Source organism: Polyodon spathula, chromosome 13 (assembly GCF_017654505.1).
Source record: "Polyodon spathula isolate WHYD16114869_AA chromosome 13, ASM1765450v1, whole genome shotgun sequence".
Taxonomy (NCBI): Eukaryota; Metazoa; Chordata; class Actinopteri; order Acipenseriformes; family Polyodontidae; genus Polyodon; species Polyodon spathula.
In genome coordinates, this window is record NC_054546.1 from 31697435 (window position 1) to 31716496 (window position 19062).

The 19062-nt window shown below is 36.2% G+C and overlaps 2 protein-coding genes across 4 annotated transcripts in view; one reads left to right on the forward strand and one right to left on the reverse strand.

Annotated features, from left to right (window-relative positions):
• Positions 1-6786, reverse strand: part of LOC121326271 (protein BANP-like) — a 126217-nt gene extending 119431 nt beyond the window's left edge. Inside the window, exon 1 of one of the 2 annotated variants that reach the window (XM_041269509.1) lies at positions 6709-6786. The gene's annotated coding sequence lies outside the window, so the exon portion shown is untranslated. Of the gene's footprint in view, positions 1-4133; positions 5303-6708 lie in introns of those variants that run through there. The other variant, XM_041269508.1, reaches the window with a different exon arrangement.
• LOC121326272 (carbonic anhydrase 5B, mitochondrial-like) lies at positions 6694-18063 on the forward strand. 2 transcript variants are annotated; one of them, XM_041269512.1, is made up of 7 exons: positions 6694-6780; positions 10935-11132; positions 15075-15193; positions 15478-15573; positions 16647-16709; positions 17149-17304; positions 17777-18063. In XM_041269512.1, coding segments are annotated over exons 1-7 (798 nt in total). In that variant the 5' UTR covers positions 6694-6779; the 3' UTR covers positions 17942-18063. The 2 variants fall into 2 exon arrangements, with proteins under 2 accessions (XP_041125446.1, XP_041125444.1); XM_041269510.1 differs by lacking the exon at positions 6694-6780 and adding an exon at positions 9107-9401.
• The last annotated feature ends 999 nt before the right edge of the window (positions 18064-19062 follow it).

The window sequence follows — 19062 nt, forward strand, 5'->3', positions numbered from 1 at the left end:
AATTTTGGTCTCATCAGACCATAGAATCTTCTTCCACTTGTCTCAGAGTCCTCCTCATGCTTTCTGGCAAACTAGCTGAGATTTGATGCAAGTTTTTTTCAACAGTGTCTTTTTGCCACTCTCCCATAAAAGCCAGTTTTGTGAAGCACCTGGGCTGTTGCCGTATGCAGTGTCTCCCAGCTCAGCCATGAAAGACTGCAACTCCTTTAGAGTTGCCGTAGGCCTCTTGGTGGCCTCCCTGACTAGTGCCCTTCTCGCCCAGATTAAGGATGACCTGTCTAGACAGATTCACAGTTATGCCAAATTCTCTCCATTTCTTAATAATGGACTTTACTGTGCTCCGGGGGATATTCATTGTCTTGGAAATGTTCTTATATCCTACCCGATTGGTACTTTTGAAGAACCTTATTCCGGACTTGCTTTGAATGTTCCTTCATCTTCATGATGGTAGTTTTTGTTAGGAAATGTACTAACCAACTGTCGGACCTCCCAGAGACAGGTGTATTTAACTTGAAATCATGTGAAACACCTTAACTGCACAAAGGTGGACTCCATTCAACTAATTATGTGACTTCTAAAGACAACTGGTTGCATCAGAACGTATTTAGGTGTGTTATAGCAAAGGGGGTGAATATTTATGCAATCAATTATTTTCAGTTTTATATTTCTAATTAATTTAGAACAATTTGTAGATTTTATTTTTCACTTTGACATTATGGACTTTTTTGTGTTGATCAGTGGCAAAAACTCCTAATTAAATCCATTCTGATTCAATGTTGTAACACAATAAAATATGGATAAGTCCAAAGTGGGTGAATACGAGTCACTGTATAATGGACTATATGGCACCCAATTGTATCAGTACTTGCATCATCTTGTACTTGCACTTAACTGCTCCACACTTTTCTGTATTCTACTACTGCTCTCAATCACAATTATATTTTCTGTATCTTGTACTTGAGTTTACTCTTAAAAGGTAACCATTCACATTTTTTTTTTGTAATTGCTTATTTGAAATCGTTTTTATCAATTTGTTGTACTTACTACTTGCTCTTTATGGAATTTACTCTTATAACCAAATATTTTTAAGTTTAACTGCTTAGTCAAAATCGCTTTCAAACACAATTATTTACTGTATTTTTTTTGCTGTTATTTACTACTGATTTTATTATATTTTATAACTGCTCTTATCTGTAATGTAATATTTTGTAATGGGATTCTTTGTAACAACTATAAGTCACCCTGGATAACTGTATCTGCTAATAAATAAATAATAATAATAATAATAATAATAATAATAATAATAATAATAATAATAATAATAATAATAATAATGCAACAATTTTCATCATTAGTGTTGTCTTTGAAATGTCTGCATATTCTAACTTGGAAATACAAGCAAACAACCACAAAATCGTCAAAAGATGAAAACGTGGGGTAGTAGTAGCTAGTCAAGTTCTAAAAAGGGGTAAGAAATGTAATTTTAAAACCTTGGTTAACATTCCAAAGCCTTAACCAGTTTGCAATTAGCTTGTTTTCAAATGTAGTCAATTTTCACTTATTTTCTGTGTAACAGGAAAATCTGTGTGTGTGTGTGTGTGTGTGTATATATTTATAACTATGTGGCATTAGATGGGGTCATATTAAATGTAACACAGGAAGGAACATTTAACAACCCCTGGAAAATATTTTTTTTTTAACATGGTGGCTATGCAATCTATTGCTACAAGAGGAAAATGTGAAGGGTAACAATTCAATACATAGAGGATGTGGAGACTCCTGACAGCATACAGTAGCAACTGCTTTTTTAAAATCCTTGGTTATTTCTTTGTCAAACATGTGATGTATTTTCTGTTAAACTGTTCTGTTCTGTTTTGTTTCTGTTTTTAATGGTTATACAAGAGACCAAATGTTTTCTGAAAAATACTGCCTTTTGCTATGGGTTAAACAAAACAGTCAATAGAAGTTTAATCAATGAATGATGGTCTCGAACTTATAACACCACAAACTGAAGCGTATTGGTTTAGTTTGTAAATCTCCTGTTTTCAAAAGTGTACAATATTTGCAGATTGCAGAGAACTCAAATGGCTCCAAAAACAGAAGCTGCTTGCCAAACTGTACCCTAACTATTTCTAGTGAAAGAGACACTGTCCAGCACAAAGAGCGTTGAAGGACTCTCAAGACACCCGTATGAATATGGATATAACAGCTGCTCCATAACCGAGGGAAGATTACATCTGGGGGCATTCCATTTTTTTGGGGCCAAGCTGAATGTTCAGAAAGAAGCAAGTACAGCAAAATGTCAATCACACAAAGGGTTCGTTCAAAATGATTTCTGCCAAAGCACTACCATAAGAACCTTGGTTAAACTAGCTCACCAATTATCCCATTGTCAGTTATGATCATCACTGAGTTGAAAATAATTATTTGTTTTGTACTTTTGCAGCAGCTGAATACCACTGCAGGAAAAAGACTCCCATATCCTGGGAATCTGGTTCAGGGTCACACATGGAGTCTATGGCTGAGCTTGGATTTGAATTGGGGACCTACTGGTTTGCCCATTTCTTTAACCACTGGACAACATAGCTTCCTGTAATATAATTATATATATATACACACACACACACACACACAAACAAAATAAAGTCTGTTTGGGTTGACAATCTGGTGAACTTGACAAAAACCTATTTGTTTGTTTGCTCGGTTTAGTAAAAAACATGTTTTAACTAATAAAATGAAGAAAATCTTTTTTAGAAGACTGCAATAAATGTTGTCCTGATTTTTGAGTGTGCGGCCAATTGGTCTTTTGGACTTCAATCTATAAACTAAGGTTGGTGGATCGATTTGAGAAATGAGCGTAAGCCCAAACAGACTTTCTTTTGTTTTAGTATATGTGCCTTATATGGTCGGCACCTCATTGGGGTTAAGCATTGCAGTGGACAGATGCTTGTGTGTATTATATATATATATATATATATATATATATATATATATATATATATATATATATATATATATATATATAATCTCAGAAGCGCTCTGCTTGCCAAACTGTACCCTAAATATATACACACACACACACATATATATATATATATATATATATATATATATATATATATATATATATATATATACATATATACACACACACACACATACATATACATATATACACACAACAAATGTTTTTATTGTATTATGTTTTTTAAATCAAAACTTAACTTGTTCTTAAAGAACCATGCCTTTCCTAAGCAATATAAATACATGTCTTTAATTGACCAAACAAACTATGGCAAAAAACCTAGTTTCATTCATTCAATGAGAAGAAAGATGTTGTCCCCTATATTGACTGATGCTGAACTTGTAGTTTTACACCTAGTTCTCTAAAACAGTTAAGTGACTCTTAGGACAAATTTCCATAGCCTGGTAGTCACTATAGGTTTAGTTATTATAATACAACAACACATTTTTTTTAGAAAATACAGTTTATGCACGTAATGACGAGTTGAAAGGTACGTCATATTAACTGTAAAATAGAACCGACAAAATAACTACACTTCAAACAAACTTGTAACCGATAATAAAATAACAATAAGGAGCTCCATTCTTCTGCATTAGTAGTTTCAACAATAAACTCGAAATGTTTAAACAATATAGTTTATAATGACATATTAGTATTGCATAAATGTATTCTTAATGGTTGTTATTTAAAGCGTTGCTGAATTTAGGCCTCGCTTCACGCAAATAAAACAGCGTAAAACAAGCAACTTCTATTAATCAAACAAGCCGAAAGTGTAGTTTAGTATTTAAAAAAATAAAAGAAAAAGAAAACGCAACCGTTAGCAAAAATAAAAAAGACGTTTGGATTTTTTTTTTTTTTTTCAGTTTATTTTTTTTGAGTAAATCTTCATGGATACAAAAATGTACAATCGGTTGAAAACTAGAACTTGTTCGGGCCTTGCTGCTTTAGCACTACAATGAGCACAGGCGCTGAATTAACTTCTTAAGGTCATTAATAAAACAATTATTTTTTGGTTGTTATTTCTGAAAATATAATTCAATCCCTTGCCCTCGAACTCCCCTAGGCTCCCGGTGTGCAGGTTTGACCGCGTCAGTTTGGTTTATATTACCGTGTGAATGATGAATTCTCGTGTTGTTTGTTTGAATTCCGATAATGGCGTCCTTCCTCGCGAGAAAATCCCCCGTTTATTTCTCCGGCTGTGTGTGTCTGTGTTCTTCGCTGCGCGGCAGTCGGAAGCCTGGCGCTTTGCGGAGGAGGTGCGGTCAGTGGCGGTGGTGCAATGGGCAGACCAGACCAGACTAGACGAGAAAAGTCGAGACCAGACAGAGGGCGGTAGCCAAGCGAAAGGATCGAATGAGAGGGGGGTTGTAATAACAGAAGGGAAAATGTAGTTTCATTAATTTATGTATGAGTGACCTAGTTCAAGAGCGAGTTGGGAGTCAAGACGACCTGCATTTTTTTTTCTTCTATTCAGCTGTTATTTCTTAAGCTTTGCAGTTTTTTTTTTTGTTTGTTTTAGTAGTACTAGTACAGTATTTAAACCTGCGTACTACATATTAGACTCGGGTGTCTTGTACCGTTTTCATTTTAGAATTCACCATTTATGTGAACAATGACATTGTAACTGCGACGTGGACTGCTCGACATTAACATAGGCCTACAGTACAGTAATGTGAATTGTTCTTCTGGTATCTTAAAGTGCACGCATTGTACAGCGTATACACTTACAGTTAGTAATATGCTATATTGTTTCCACTAATGCTGTTGGTGTTGTATTGCCACACACTGACATTATTCATTCTACAGTATTGAAGTTGGACCTCAGAAGTTTGTCTGGGAAGCTTTTTCACTTCACTCGGAAATCCATCACTCGCATACCTGTAGAATAGGGACATAATTTTTGCTAATTGCCAACCCCCGTGTTTCACGATATGAATCTTATTATCGTGCAGGCCAAAGTTCTGACTGTAAGATACAGTATTAAACCTGTATTTTTTTCATATTGAAATTTTACAACTTTTCCTAAGTTACGTGGTGGTCACATATATACAGAAAAACACATTATTAACATAATTTCCTGCGTCATTGTGACGCGTGGCCAAACTATCAGAGTTGATAGGAGTCTAAAAGAGCTTCACATATCGACCTCTTTTTACGACGTTTGCATTATTCATTTTGTTTTGCTAGAAATCTGTGTACTGGTGCTCACCACTATAAAGACACTGGGTGAACTAGCCTCTGCCTATAGCAGGAAAACTATATTTGAAGTAACAGCACGTGAACAAAAGCTTATCAAAAAATACAATAATTGAGGTAGCAATAAAACACAGATATACTGCAAACATCAAAATCATTGCAAAAACATAAAATAATAAATAAATCTGATTGACCTCAAGCATCATAAAAGTATGTGAACAAACACAAAGAAGATGCAATTTGAAGCTACTTACTCTTAAAACAGTATTGTTGTCTGTAGTCTTGTTTTTCCAGAATACAGATATTATACAATACCATTAATATAATTATTTATACAATATTTCTGCTATTTATGTACAATATCGCTTGGTTATCAAAAGTAATAATGTACGCTGAAAACTTACTAGATGAATAATGCTCTTCTAAAGCGATTTAAACAGAAACATTTCTCTTGAAGATTACATGTTTGTTGTTTTTTTATTTTGTTTTTTTTTATACCTTACATACAGTAACATACAACCCCCCCCCCCCCCCCCCCCCACGAAGATGTAAGCATAACATTACAGAAGCAAGTTCTATGAAAAAGAATGTCTCCATGATCTCCATTTAAAGTAGAGTTATACCTCATAATAACAAATAGCTAACACAATTAACAAGGGTATCCAAGATGTAGCCTTCAATATCTCAACCAATCTGATGTAACAAAACTTTAAAAAGTAGGTCACCTCGCTCTACATTCACAGCGTGTGAAATAACTTCTAGAAATTAAATCCTTCGTCGGTCTAACCAATCAAGGCATTAACTGCAACATTCACTCAGAAAGCTAGCATGTGATTTACTGCATGAGCATTTCCTCATTCCTCATTGAAGTTTTGACAGACGTGGATTTTAAAACTCAATCATATGACGTGCTGTTCTGGCAGAAGGCACCCTGTGAATCCACTAGGCTAGTACTTTTTTTTTTTAATCATTATTTTTGTATTGTGCATCTAAGTAATGACAAAATGCTTGTAATGAGTAAAAATGACATTGCATTCAGCAATGCCCTAAAGTGTAATATTGTTACCCATTAAACAAAACATTATTTATAATTTTAATTTAGATCCTATATAGACCTTAGGCATGTACCTGATCATTTCCTGTGCTATAGTTCCTGTGCTTCCAGTTGCAATTAAACCGTTGGTGTATATCTGACCTATAACAGAAGATTTATGTAAATGTTACAAATCACTTATATTATTATATTTCTGTTTACTACATTATGCGTCCTTTACCATAAACACCAGTTAGATTACATCCCCCAAATGTAAGCTCAGCTATATTGGAAATTAACTCTCCCAATTTGAAACCTCATATTGTACTGTATCTTTGTAGTTTTTGTGATTTCTTCCAGCTGCTGGATGACAGTTCAAAGCAAACCTTAAATGAAAAAGTTTTATGACAAAGTAGAAGTAGAAGTAACTGGCTGAGGAAGTGGTCATGCCTACTTTTACTGCAGTTGTCTTGGCAAGTCCAGAGTGCTGTAACTGTTTCATTTGAAACCTGAAACAGAAATAACAGTAAGTTAAATTTACCGTGTTTTGTATCAATGTACGTAACTATCGACATACTTTTTATAATGCACTAAGTTATACTATGGTGATTTAAAAAAAAAAAAAAAAAAACAGTTTCAGGTGTTCGCTTGCTATTTATTTTATAGGCTAAAGTAATTGCTATGATATCCATCGACGTGTACAGCAATAAAACCTTGAAAGAACAGGAGTTTATCATTTACTGTGTATACGTGAGAAAATCAGATGTTGACACTGATCCTTTGGGTACATCTTTCATCATTTGTTTCGCAATAATGAAATTACCGTATTACGACGATAAAACCTGTATTAAGTTCGGAATGTACTATTGAGTAAGGACCACCTTTCATGTTTTTATTTTTATATTGATATGAATTATATTCTAATTCAACTAATTTTATTATATAATTTAGTCACTGGAAACAACTCATTCAGCATCAAACCTTGCCGAATATCAGATGTAAATTATAAAGTAATAAATGTTTAACTCTGACTAGAGGACTGATAAATTACTGCTAACCATAAATTTTAATATTTTCTTACATATTATAAGCACTAATAGGGCTGCAACGAAGGGTACATTTTGACCTTCGAAGTTTCAGAACAGATAACTGAAGGAAGGTTCGAACCTTCGATGGTACTAATTTGATAATTTACTGGTGACGTCACCATAGCTACTTGTTTATTTGATTGAAAATCCTATTATTTTACAGGTAAGCCATATAAATTGAATAAAACATTCATATGTAGTTTAAAAATACATTATAAGGAACAGTAATCGTGTTTTTATAATTTAAATAAGAATAATACAAATACACGTTGCTTATGTACACGTAAGTGATGTTGCTCGCGAGTAAGCAGCAGCACGAACGGCAGCGGACTACTACTAAGAAGAAGAAGAAGAAGAATTATGAGATAAAGATACCATCTGTGCCTTCTGTCTATTCTGGTTCACCTTGTACTTTCAAGTTTGTTATCATTTTCAAACAGTATACCGGTGTAGTGTTAGAAAGTGGTACATTGTCAGAATGTGGTATGTGTACCAAAAACTTGACCTGTGTAATGTCACAAAGCTGTCCGCTGTCACGTTGAAAGTGGTATGCTGTAAGATTTTGGTACAGGTGCAATCAATTGCGCTCTGATGGGTGTTTTCCGACTGTCAAGCAGAGGTACATTTACCATAAATTATACATATTTTTTTTGCAAACTTAAATTGGAAACAGACAATTTCTCTAAAAAGAAAAAAAAAACAATTCACGACGAACAAGACAAAATGAGAAGTCCACCGCAAAGTTGCACAAGTAAAAAAAAAAAAAAAAAAAAAAAAAGTACAAGACATAATGTATCGCTATGATGAATATGTGCATAGTATTTTCTTAACGATGGAAAAATATGATATATTAATACATTAACAACTATATGTAAAAGATTGGAAAATATGATAAATTCAATTTAAAAAGATTTAAAAGACCGAAAACAGCATAATGTATCAAATTTGAATGTGCGCTTCCCTGCTTTCTTAGCGGAAGTTGTTTAAGAATGTTAAGGCACAAGTAAGCTCAGTGCGCTGAGTACCATTTTTTTTTACTGTACCTGTATAACACTACTCCGGCTGTCTTAGCTGCCTGGAGTACAATAACTGCCTTCTTGCACATTAAGCTTATGTCATGTGTGAACTAAACAGACATAGATTCTGCTGGATATCGTTTGAAAACTGCTATGCATCTTGAAAGCAACACAAAAATGTAAATACATAAAAAAGGATAATGCATTAGGTAACAACAACATTCTTAAATACGTTATAGTTTGTACAATTATGTTTACATTTTTTAAACTGAAAGGGATTTCAAGCGTATAAAGTAATTTCCGTTCATACGGTTCACGTTAATCTAATAACAGGCCAGCCTTGGGGAAAGTAGTTAAAACAACGCCCCTATAAAAGCACAGAGCTGATTGGTTGGTGTTGGTTGCAACACAACACAACTACACGTTTTTGGTGTGTCAAAGACGAAACCCGTTCTTTCCGATCACTTGCATACACGACATGAAACGATACAGACGTGCAAGTATAAAGCGCACATTAAAAACAAAAATGACAACATCATGAACAAAATCATGAACCCATTCTTCGAAAAAACAACCCTCACTGGACCCCCACCCATAGGCTTCGCCTGCCTGCTGTTGTCAACGTGTTCTGTTGGTGTTCTTACCGAGAGGCCCGCCTAGTTTGGCCCCGATAGCCAATAACATTAAACAGAGTCATAGGTGATTCGGTGTGGGATGGACTTATTTTACGACACCAGCCATTTATTTTCTGGAACTGGCCTTGGCTGTGTGTTTGTTTTGTTTATGTTGCGAGCTCATACATATCGGTGTGTGGACTGATGTCTGGCATTATTTATGCCCAGTGCCATCGCTTGCTTCTGTGACTGTACGACAACTTCACAAAGGAGAAACGAACAACCCGTTTTTGTTTTTAACTATGGTTGCTCTTCGGTTGATTATGGCTCCCTTAGCCATGCACCTGAGGAGAAGCGTAACAGTTCATCGCTGGACCCCCGTGAGGAAGTGTAGTTTGGCTGGATGTTCCTACAAACTCAGGCATCAACGTAAGACTTTCCTTTTCAAAACGCATTGAAAACCTACACAGTATCGTAGCAGTTTGTGGGTTGTGAAACGAAGCGTAACTATTAAGCAGCATTTGTGTGCATTAATATATGTCTTTTTTTGTTTTGCTACGTTTCATTGTATCTTTGTGTATGGAGTTGGGAGCTGCATGTTGATATTTGTTAACTGTTATACTTTGAAACGCGTTACAGTGTATACTTGTGTCAATGCTACCAGGATCTATAGTGCGCAAGTATGTAATCTGATGCTTTGAGGGAACCGTGGAGTTGAATCAATCGATGCGTTTTTAGATGTATCAAACATCTTACAATTGTTACCTTTTATTGTTGCAGAAGATGCAATTTACCGTTTAAGTCTCTAACAAATATTATATTGCCATGTCGTTTTTTTCAAACCTTTTTTTATTGTGTATACAGGCAGTGGATATTCTGTTTACCTTTTCACAGATCATCAGACTTAGACGAGTTTTATGAGATCATTTGGGTCAGTTAAACATTAGGAATATTTTTATAGAAACTAGGCGTGTCTGTTTACTGTAAAGCGGTATATGGGTAACCTACTGAGTAACGCTGATGGTCCCAGCCCCAACTAGACTTTAATAATGAGATCTTAGTGCATCCATTTTAAGATGGTGGTTTCCAGAACAGAGTTCAGTGTTGTAGATGCAGCTAATGTTGCGAATCTCACAAAGACTAACCTGTACGTAAGTAAGGTTTCGCAGGGCTGCTTACAAAAAGTGAGATGAGGAATACTGGCTTGCAAACATTAAGAGATGTAAGAGAAGCACACTGGACAAGAAATGATACTTTCTTTTCATGTTAAAAATGCATGAGTTCTTCCAAGTCTGGAAATTGAAGTGGCCCATTCTGTACTGCTTAGTAACAGCAAATGATACAATCGGCAATGTCTTACAAGAAGAAAAAAAAGGAAAATAAAGAAACTTCAAAATCTCTGCTTGCAGTGCAAACCTAAATTAAGTGTATCCTTCAAAATTCACAATATTATGTAGTCATGGGACATAATTATTGCTACCACCATGTGTGCAATTACAGTAAAGGGTTAGGTGTACTTGCCCGCAGTGTTCCTCTCATAAAAACGGATTCATGTCAGCAGGTTCACAGAGATATGTAAGGGGATGCAGTGATGTGTTGATAACATTTCAACAGTTACACAGGTCTGGTTCAGTCTGTAATTTTTCACCTGCATCTATATCCTTTATACACTGTTTCCCTGTCTATAGTAGAATGCCTTCTTTGGACATGTTTGATCATATTGTGAAGCAAGTGCAGAGGTAGATTTCTAATAGTAATAAAGAAGTGTACCAGTATGAAACTAGCAAGAAATAACTAGGTTTTGGAAGTAAAATGTAACCAGTTCTGTGTGTCTTAATACAGTTAACTTCTATTTCTGATACCACCTCTAGCCAAATCGACTTCAATTGACATGCAGTCAACTGGACATAAGGGGCCCTATTCCCAATCCTTAATGTGGGGTTTTCCATGTATGTATTGCAGTGCACCCTGTGTGGCAGTCCCCCCTCTCAATTCCTGGCGGAAGGCGTCAGTCTCCCATCAACATCACCCTGCGGGATAGCGTGCACGATCCCCACCTCAAGCCGCTGAAGATCCGCTACGACCCCAGCACCTGCACACAGATCTGGAACAATGGTTACTCCTTCCTGGTGGAGTTTGATGACTCCACAGGCAAATCAAGTAAGCAGCACTTCCTTATTGGTGCATTCTGAGTAATCTGTGGGGTAGGCCCAGGGTGTACTCTCACTTGTCCAGCTACTTGCAGTACTAAACTAGTACTCCCTCGCTATAACGATTGATTACAACGTGCCTTGGATATAACTCTCCCACAGTAAGTGACCCAATTCTCTACACTAGTTATTCATACAATATTTCTACAGTAAATACAGTACAGGTGCTGCTCAAACTGTGAACAACTTCTCAGTCTTCTGTTTCTGAACTGAAGAAAAGCTGCGCTGGCACTTTATAACACAGACATCTTTATTCAGCATTTTTTGTATGAATCTTTTTTGTAAATAAATGTTAGGCCTGTTACGTGGTTATCTTTTCTAATGTATTTAATTTTTTGCTGCAAGAGGAGCTGCAGCTTTCTCCGGGAGTTGAGACACTTCAGCTTCGGTTCAGTCTGCTTCTCTGTCACTTTGATCTGAACTCCTGACCACCGTTTAGCCAGGACAGTTTAAAAACTGCTAATTAAAATGAGCCACGAGTGGGAATGTTAAATGGGAATTTAAGTTTAAATGGGATTGAAGTTGATTTTGAAGTAATTTCTATACTTGTTTTCAAATGTGTTATTTAATAGAAATCCTAACTTTTTTTCACATAAAAATGTATGGTAGTATTTCATAATACAGTAGTACCATAGCCTACATAGATTAATACATTTTGTTTCTTTATTTTTTGTTTCAGGACCTTCTAGTATAGAGCTTTCTGTGGCAGATGAATGACAATTAGTATTGCTTTAGATAACTTTAACTCAAATGATTCTGATGCTGAATTATTTGATGCTGATGGTCTTCTGATCCAGAGGGCAGTGATGACTGTTGTGACTCCAGAGGAGAGCGCATTTCCTACCACTTGTGATGTGTGGAGGAAGTAGGATAACTTCATTTAATAGAACCATTCCACCCACAAGTGTTCACTTCAGCTGCAGTTAAGTTCAAAGAGAATTGAGCATTTTGGAAAATACTTTCCTTCAGAAATGTATGAAACTTTGGCTGAAAAGACAAACATTGTCTTCTTTGAAAAACTTCCAATGCTCAGCAGTTGAAATGAGAAAACGACAGTCTCCTGAAGTTTTCTTTTTGAATAAGCAGAGAATGCTGCTTTAAGTGTTTCCACACAAGGCTTTATTTCCTTTGTTGTAAGGCTGGACTTATTTAAGTCTTCGATTTGATATTTTTCAAAAACAAACAAAAAAAAACAACTAATTTTTCTGTCCAACATGCAGAATTCCCAAAGTTAATATTACACCAGAAAAAATAGCCTCGGGTCTCAAGAGGATAACAGGTTTAGTTTACAATTGTTATGAAATATATCAAGTTTAAGTTTCTCTTACAAGTGGTGCAGATGGTTTAAACGGTAAAGAGTTGCTTGGTTGTAGGTGTAAAAGTTGTCAAATTTTGAAAATGAATCATAAAAAAGGGTTAAATGTATAACCACGGAATTGCTGCACTGTTTTATATTTGTAACACAGCTAGCAATGGATAGTTCTAATGTATTTCCTCACTGATCACGTTTCATTGTTGCCTTGCAGATGTGTTTAAACAGGTTCATGTTTTGTTAGTCTGTTTCTGCTGAGTTAGTGCTTTTCCAGCACTTTGACAATAATGGGCTGTATCTGCCTGTCTGCCAGATTCCCACAAGCTTGTGGTGTTCCCCAGCTGACAATAAATCCTCAAATAAAGGGTCTTTTAGTGTGCCCTATCTGATGTGGTATTTGTAGTCACACCACTTTTTAGTTTCCTTGGCACAGTTTATTTAGGATGAACTATGCAAAGGAAAAAAAAAAAAAAAATTCTGCAAAGGAAAGGCATTTCTGAGATAATGCACCGTAATCAGAATTTTAAAGGACTCCTTTATCTTTTGTTATTTGTATTAACAGCACTACGGTACATGCAAAGAACATTATTCTAATTACAAGGTGAAATTCTTAGTCTGGAATGTGCTCTCTGTGCACAAAGGCAACTTTATCTGTGGGGCTTATAGTTGTCTTCTCAAAAGTACAGGTACGTTATTTCTGTAAGCCAAATTGTGCAAGCTGTTTATTTGGTATTCTTCATATCTGTACAGATACCCAGCATTTGTATTTCTTGTCTTTTTGCAAAATCATAACCCTTGCATAACATCCCATTTTGAAGTGAAAGGAGAAGTTGTTGCAAAAAGTGGAGGTGGGTAGGTACATCCCTAAAAATAATACAACGCCTCAAATTATATTTGTAATGTTGCTTTTGGGATTCCATGCAGTCAATCAAGGACAAAGGGTCATAAATGTTGGTGTGGGTTGTAGTAGAGTACTAAATTCTTAACAATTATTTCATTTGTGTAGGGGTGTAAACTTGCACAACGTGCTCTGGTAGTTTACTGCTCGACCTGTGACTGCACTGTTGCCTGTTAAACTGGCTGATCTGATGACTAGTTTTTAAAAACCACACAATTTTGCCGACTGCTGTACATTTCTATGTTGCATATCAAGAAGTCTTCAAAGCTCTATAAAAACCTACTTTTTCCAGACGTTTCTTAAGGTGCTGTGGAGTCTATTAAAATGTGCTAAGCAGGGTCTTGGAAATCTAATCTCTTTCATTTCTTTGATTAAAAGTATGTCTTGCAAATAGTCATGTACATATCTATGAGCTCTACATTTTGCCAACAACCCTGAGGACAAATAGAACTTGTGCAATTAAGGTTTCAAAAGCAGGCTTATCTTGCAATTGTTTGCGCCCTTCAGCTTTCGACGGAATGTCCAGTTTTAAAATGTGTTGATTTAAGCTTCAGTGTAGTACAAATGTTTCATGTCTTGGTATCTCTTTACTACATTCTTCCATGTTTTAGTCTTATGTGCAGTTTTTATTAGAAACCTTGGGCAAATTTAGTTTTAGTTGGAAACAAACAAACTAGCCACACCCACACCCAGCTGTTAAAACCTACTTTTCAACATATTTACTCTGGTTTATTACTGAGAATATTTTGCACAATAACTGGTCTGTTTTAAATCCAAAGGTAAAATGTTGTAATTTCTGTATATAGCCAATGTACTTGCAGAAATATATTTCAGCTTTAGTTTCGGTAATGTGTACTGTACGCTAAAGGGGTTAACATGGGGATGTTTTAGTTCATATTATCCTTTTGGCTGTAAACTGAAAAAATTTTAATTATTTAGGTGTTGGGGCAGGTATATACTTGTTTAGTTAAGGAACAAATGAAAAAGGATGTGTAGGCGTGGGTGATTTAAAATTAAATTGCTAAAAAAAAAAAAAGCAAAATCATTTGCGTATATAAATCCTGCTTCTGAAGCAAGTTCACCACCAGTGTATTTATATATGTTGTCAATCTAGATATTTCAGTTTGCTGTCTTTTCAACCTGGACGTTCAATCTGAGGACAAATACAACTCTTGTGCAATTTGATCTGAAAAGCCGACTCATCTTGGAATTGTTTGCGGTCTTCAGCTTTGGGCACATCCTTTAAAATGCATTTTGTTTAAAGTTGCACGGTCCCACTTTTATTTTTCCTTTCACTCTTTCGTGTACTTAGGTAATACTTTTGTATTGCATGACTTGTGTAGTAGTACCCATGTACCATGCTTTTTTAAAATCCCACGATTTATGTTCAGTAAACAAGGAATTGGGGGAATTCCTTTTCTTAATACATGTACAGTTGATTTGCTGTTATATAAACTTTCTGACTGGTTTAAACTCTGTTGTAACCTTATTGGTTGAGCTGTTTATTAATGGAAGGCTATCTCAGGAACCATCTGTCTTTTTTTTTTTTTTAATGGTACTTTTGTTTCATTGTGTTTGTTATTTTTTTAAACCTTTGCAGGAGATATTCCAGCAAAACACTGTATGGGCTAGCAGGGATATGATCGCATTTGGTAAATGCATGTTCCTGTTTCTGATTTCAGCTTTGAGTGGCGGTCCTCTGCTGAATGAGTACAGACTGTGCCAGTTCCATTTCCACTGGGGGGAGAGCAATGCTGTGGGCTCCGAACACACTATCGATGGCACACTCTTCCCTGCTGAGGTGTGTGGTGGCGTCTCTGCATATCACCATAAATCTAAAGGCAGTGGGAGCCTTTTAATACATTTTTAATAAATGGTATAGACTACATCTCATCAGAATGTGCTTCAGGTGTCCATTGTCTAGTTATGTTGCTGTTCCGGATTTGAGTTTAAACTCAAACCCATGTGGTTTTGAACTGTGTTCTGACAAAGCATCCTCTTGGTTAATCGATATGTACTCTGATTGGCTAATGATGAACTAATCTAGATCATAATATAAACAGGACTTTATATTCTATATTTCAGCTACATTTAGTACACTGGAATTCAAGCAAATACAAAAGCTTTGAAGAAGCTGTAATGGAGGGTGATGGGCTAGCAGTGGTAGCAGTGTTTTTAAAGGTAAGTTGATTAACTGTCAGTTTTTATTATAGATTTCATAACACTTGTGATTGATACATTAATACATACATTTCCTTAAAATGGATTTTAAAAGCAAGCTCACAGATTCCTTGTTCAAAAGAAGATGTGTAGCAGGGCCGTAGGAAAGCCCTGCTGTTTAAACGTATTGTTTTTTTTTTAGAATGGGGTCTCCCGCTCCGCCCCTGTGTTTTATTTGATTTATTTATTTATGTATGTATTTGTATGTATTATGGCAAACCGCCGTGTGTTTTGTTATTATTTATGTATGTGTAAATATGATGGGATAGCCGTGCATTTTGTTTTGTTTTTGTGTTTTGTAGCGTGGATGGGAAGTCCCATCCACAATTAAAAACCTTGTGCAGAAGGTGGCCATCTCCCTATGAATTAATTATTTAATTTATTGCTAATCGGGAGATGGTCATCTGCATAAAAGCCTGCAGCTCTCTGCAGTAGGGTGGGTGTTCTCGAGGCAGAACGAGAGCGAGCAAGGAGAGAGAAATTTAAAACTGGAACATATAGATCAGTGAAGGCGATTGATTGCCCAGCCTGACTTTGGCTTTGTTGTGTTTTTGTGGTCGATTTTGTTTTATTTAAAACTTTTATTTTCGTTCTGTGAGCAGAGTTTTCTGTTTAAACATTTTATTTATTTTTGTTTTAATAAATGGCGCCGCAAGCATCTTTTGCCTGCAGTACTGCCTTTTGTTTTTTCTGTTCCTGCATCTGGCCTGATGTCACCACTTGCCAGTCTGTCACAAGATGTAATATTGAATTCACTTTGAAAATGGATGGCAACTGTTTACAGTTATATGAACGTAAAGCAATTAATAGAATGTTCCACTAGTAGATTTTATCTTTGTTGAGGGAGCTTGGGAAAGGCTAATCGTATTTGTTAAATGGCACTTTCGTTCTTCGGTGATATTGCCTGTGAGAGGGGACACAGTGAATACCGTGTCTAACTGTGACAGCCACATCTAGACAAGCATCCAGTTGTACATAGATCTGTGTTAATCATCCATTGGTTAATTACAATCCATGTTTGTCTGTGCTTACAGATTGGAAAAAGACATGAAGGACTGCAAAAGCTGGTGGATGCCCTGCCTGCTGTGAGACACAAGGTAGGAAGAGAATGAATGAATGAATTAATTAATGTACATACTACCTGGACAATAATGCTTGGGGATGGCCCTGTCAAGACAACAAACCATTACCCTGCAGTATGCCACAGTAAAAACAAATCAGCACTAATCGTGAACTGCCTAATATTTCGGGATATTAATAGTTTACAACAGTTCAAACTATACTGTGCTGAGTCATTTATTTGTTCCATGTACACATCTGTGTTGTAGTCTTAATGAAGTCCTTTATTTATAACTCTTATGGGAGTGCTTGTTAATGTGGGTTATTCTGAGTGGTTACCAATTTAACTGTGTTTAATCTTAGATTGTGAAATGTAAACTAACACTGCTACAAATATTACCTTGGGTAAGGTAGTCCAAGATGTGTGCTAATCCAGGGGCTCCAAAGTAGGACAAACTACAAACACTGCTCTTTCAGGATAGCGTTGTCGAGTTTACCGGCTTTAACCCCAGCTGTTTGCTGCCCACTTGTCTGGATTACTGGACCTACTCCGGCTCTCTGACCACCCCGCCTCTGACAGAGTCTGTTGCCTGGATCATCAAGAAGAAGCCAATAGAAGTCAGCCATGGTCAGGTGAGCACTGGGATGATCCTGTATTTTGCTGAGTTGGAATGTTCCACTTTGCTATAGGCATTTCACAACTGAAATAAATAAGACGACCAGTATTAACAAGTATGCTTATGATGCCTGACCTTGGAACGCTCTATTGATTCCTTTTCCCTTTTGCTCTACTCTGCCCTCTGCTGTGGAATAGAACATATTACATGCTCTGCGGCAGAATCATATTCGTTAATACTCTGAACTGCGATTTAGACTTGCTTTAAAAAAATAAATAAAAATAATAATACCCTGCAGTGCAATTCAGTATTTCTTTCAATGCAGGCCCGATTTATTACTCTTTATTATTCTGTAATAAAGATGTCAAAACCTGCATGTGTGTGAAGTATATGGTTAGAAATTCCTGTGCAGCCTTGTAAAATCAGTATCTGCTGAATAAAATGACATTGCCTGAACTCTTGATATAAGTTTTTTTTTCTCTCTCTAGTTGGCTGTATTCCGCAGCCTGCTCTTCACATCTGCTGACGAGGAGGAGCAGAAGAGCATGGTGAACAACTTCCGCTTGCAGCAGCCACTCATGAATCGCACTGTGCGCTCCTCCTTCTCCCCCTTCCTGGGCAGCATGGAGCCCCAGCTCCAGACAGGGCAGTGACCACAGAGCCCATTTAGGTCTGCTCTGGCTGGGCTGAGGAATTCTGCTCTGGTCTTTCTTTTTAACCCTTTAAGGACCAATAACACAGGAGAGTTAAGGTGGTGGAAGCTTGATATGCCACAGTATTTTTTTCAAAGAGAAACGGTAGTTGGTTCAGATTTTGTGAATGGCATTTTCTTTTTGTTTTTGTGGGATATCAAGTTTATTAGTCCGTTCCCCCCCCCCCCCCCCCCCCCCCCCCCCCCCCCCCCCCCCCCCCCCCTCATTTTGGTGGATTGGGTTTTCCTTTTTTGCCAAAGTCTAAAGATGTATACTATACAATGTTTTTCTGCAGTGTTGTAATAATTTCTCCTGGACACTGATCAAAGCTTTACAAATATATTATTGTATATACACTATGGCTAAATGGTAACTGAAGTTGCTGGGCTGTATTTTTATAGTCCCCAAGAAAGTATGGATCAAGTGGTTACATAAATATTAAGATGGCAACTCTTAACACTTACCATGATTTGTATTCTGGGTAAAGCAATACAGCTAAAATATTCAGTTAAGTTATTGGTTAAGAAATTATCTTAATTAACAGACATAGTTGTTTTTTTTTTGGGGGGGGGTTTTTGTTTTTTTTGTAATCAGCAAGTATGAATTCAAGCATTCCCTGGTCATATGTCATACAGGGAACTTTTTATATGTAAGAAACAAAGATGCACCAATACTGGGCTGTTACAGCACAGACTTGGTTCTTTGCTTCTTAATAGTGCAATAGTGGGTTAATAAAAATCTTCAACATGGAGCCTTGTTTAATAAAGTTAAACCTAACAAAGTCACAAAAGCAAACATTTTCAGTATCTTCAATGGTTAACTGAAATGCTTGTCTGATTGACATAGTTTTAACTGTTTTTTTTTTTAAAAGGTCAATTTAAATTTGTCCATCAATAACTTTAACCTTAGTACCTTCACCGTGTTTTTAAAAGATCCCCTTACATTTTGGGGTTCTTAAACAGTGTCTTTGTGTATCTTTATCTGTAAAAATTAGGCAAATATCCATTGGGGAACTTTATTTAATTGATTTTGAATTGGGTTATTATGGGTCATTCCAGAACCACGAATTAAAACTGCCTTAT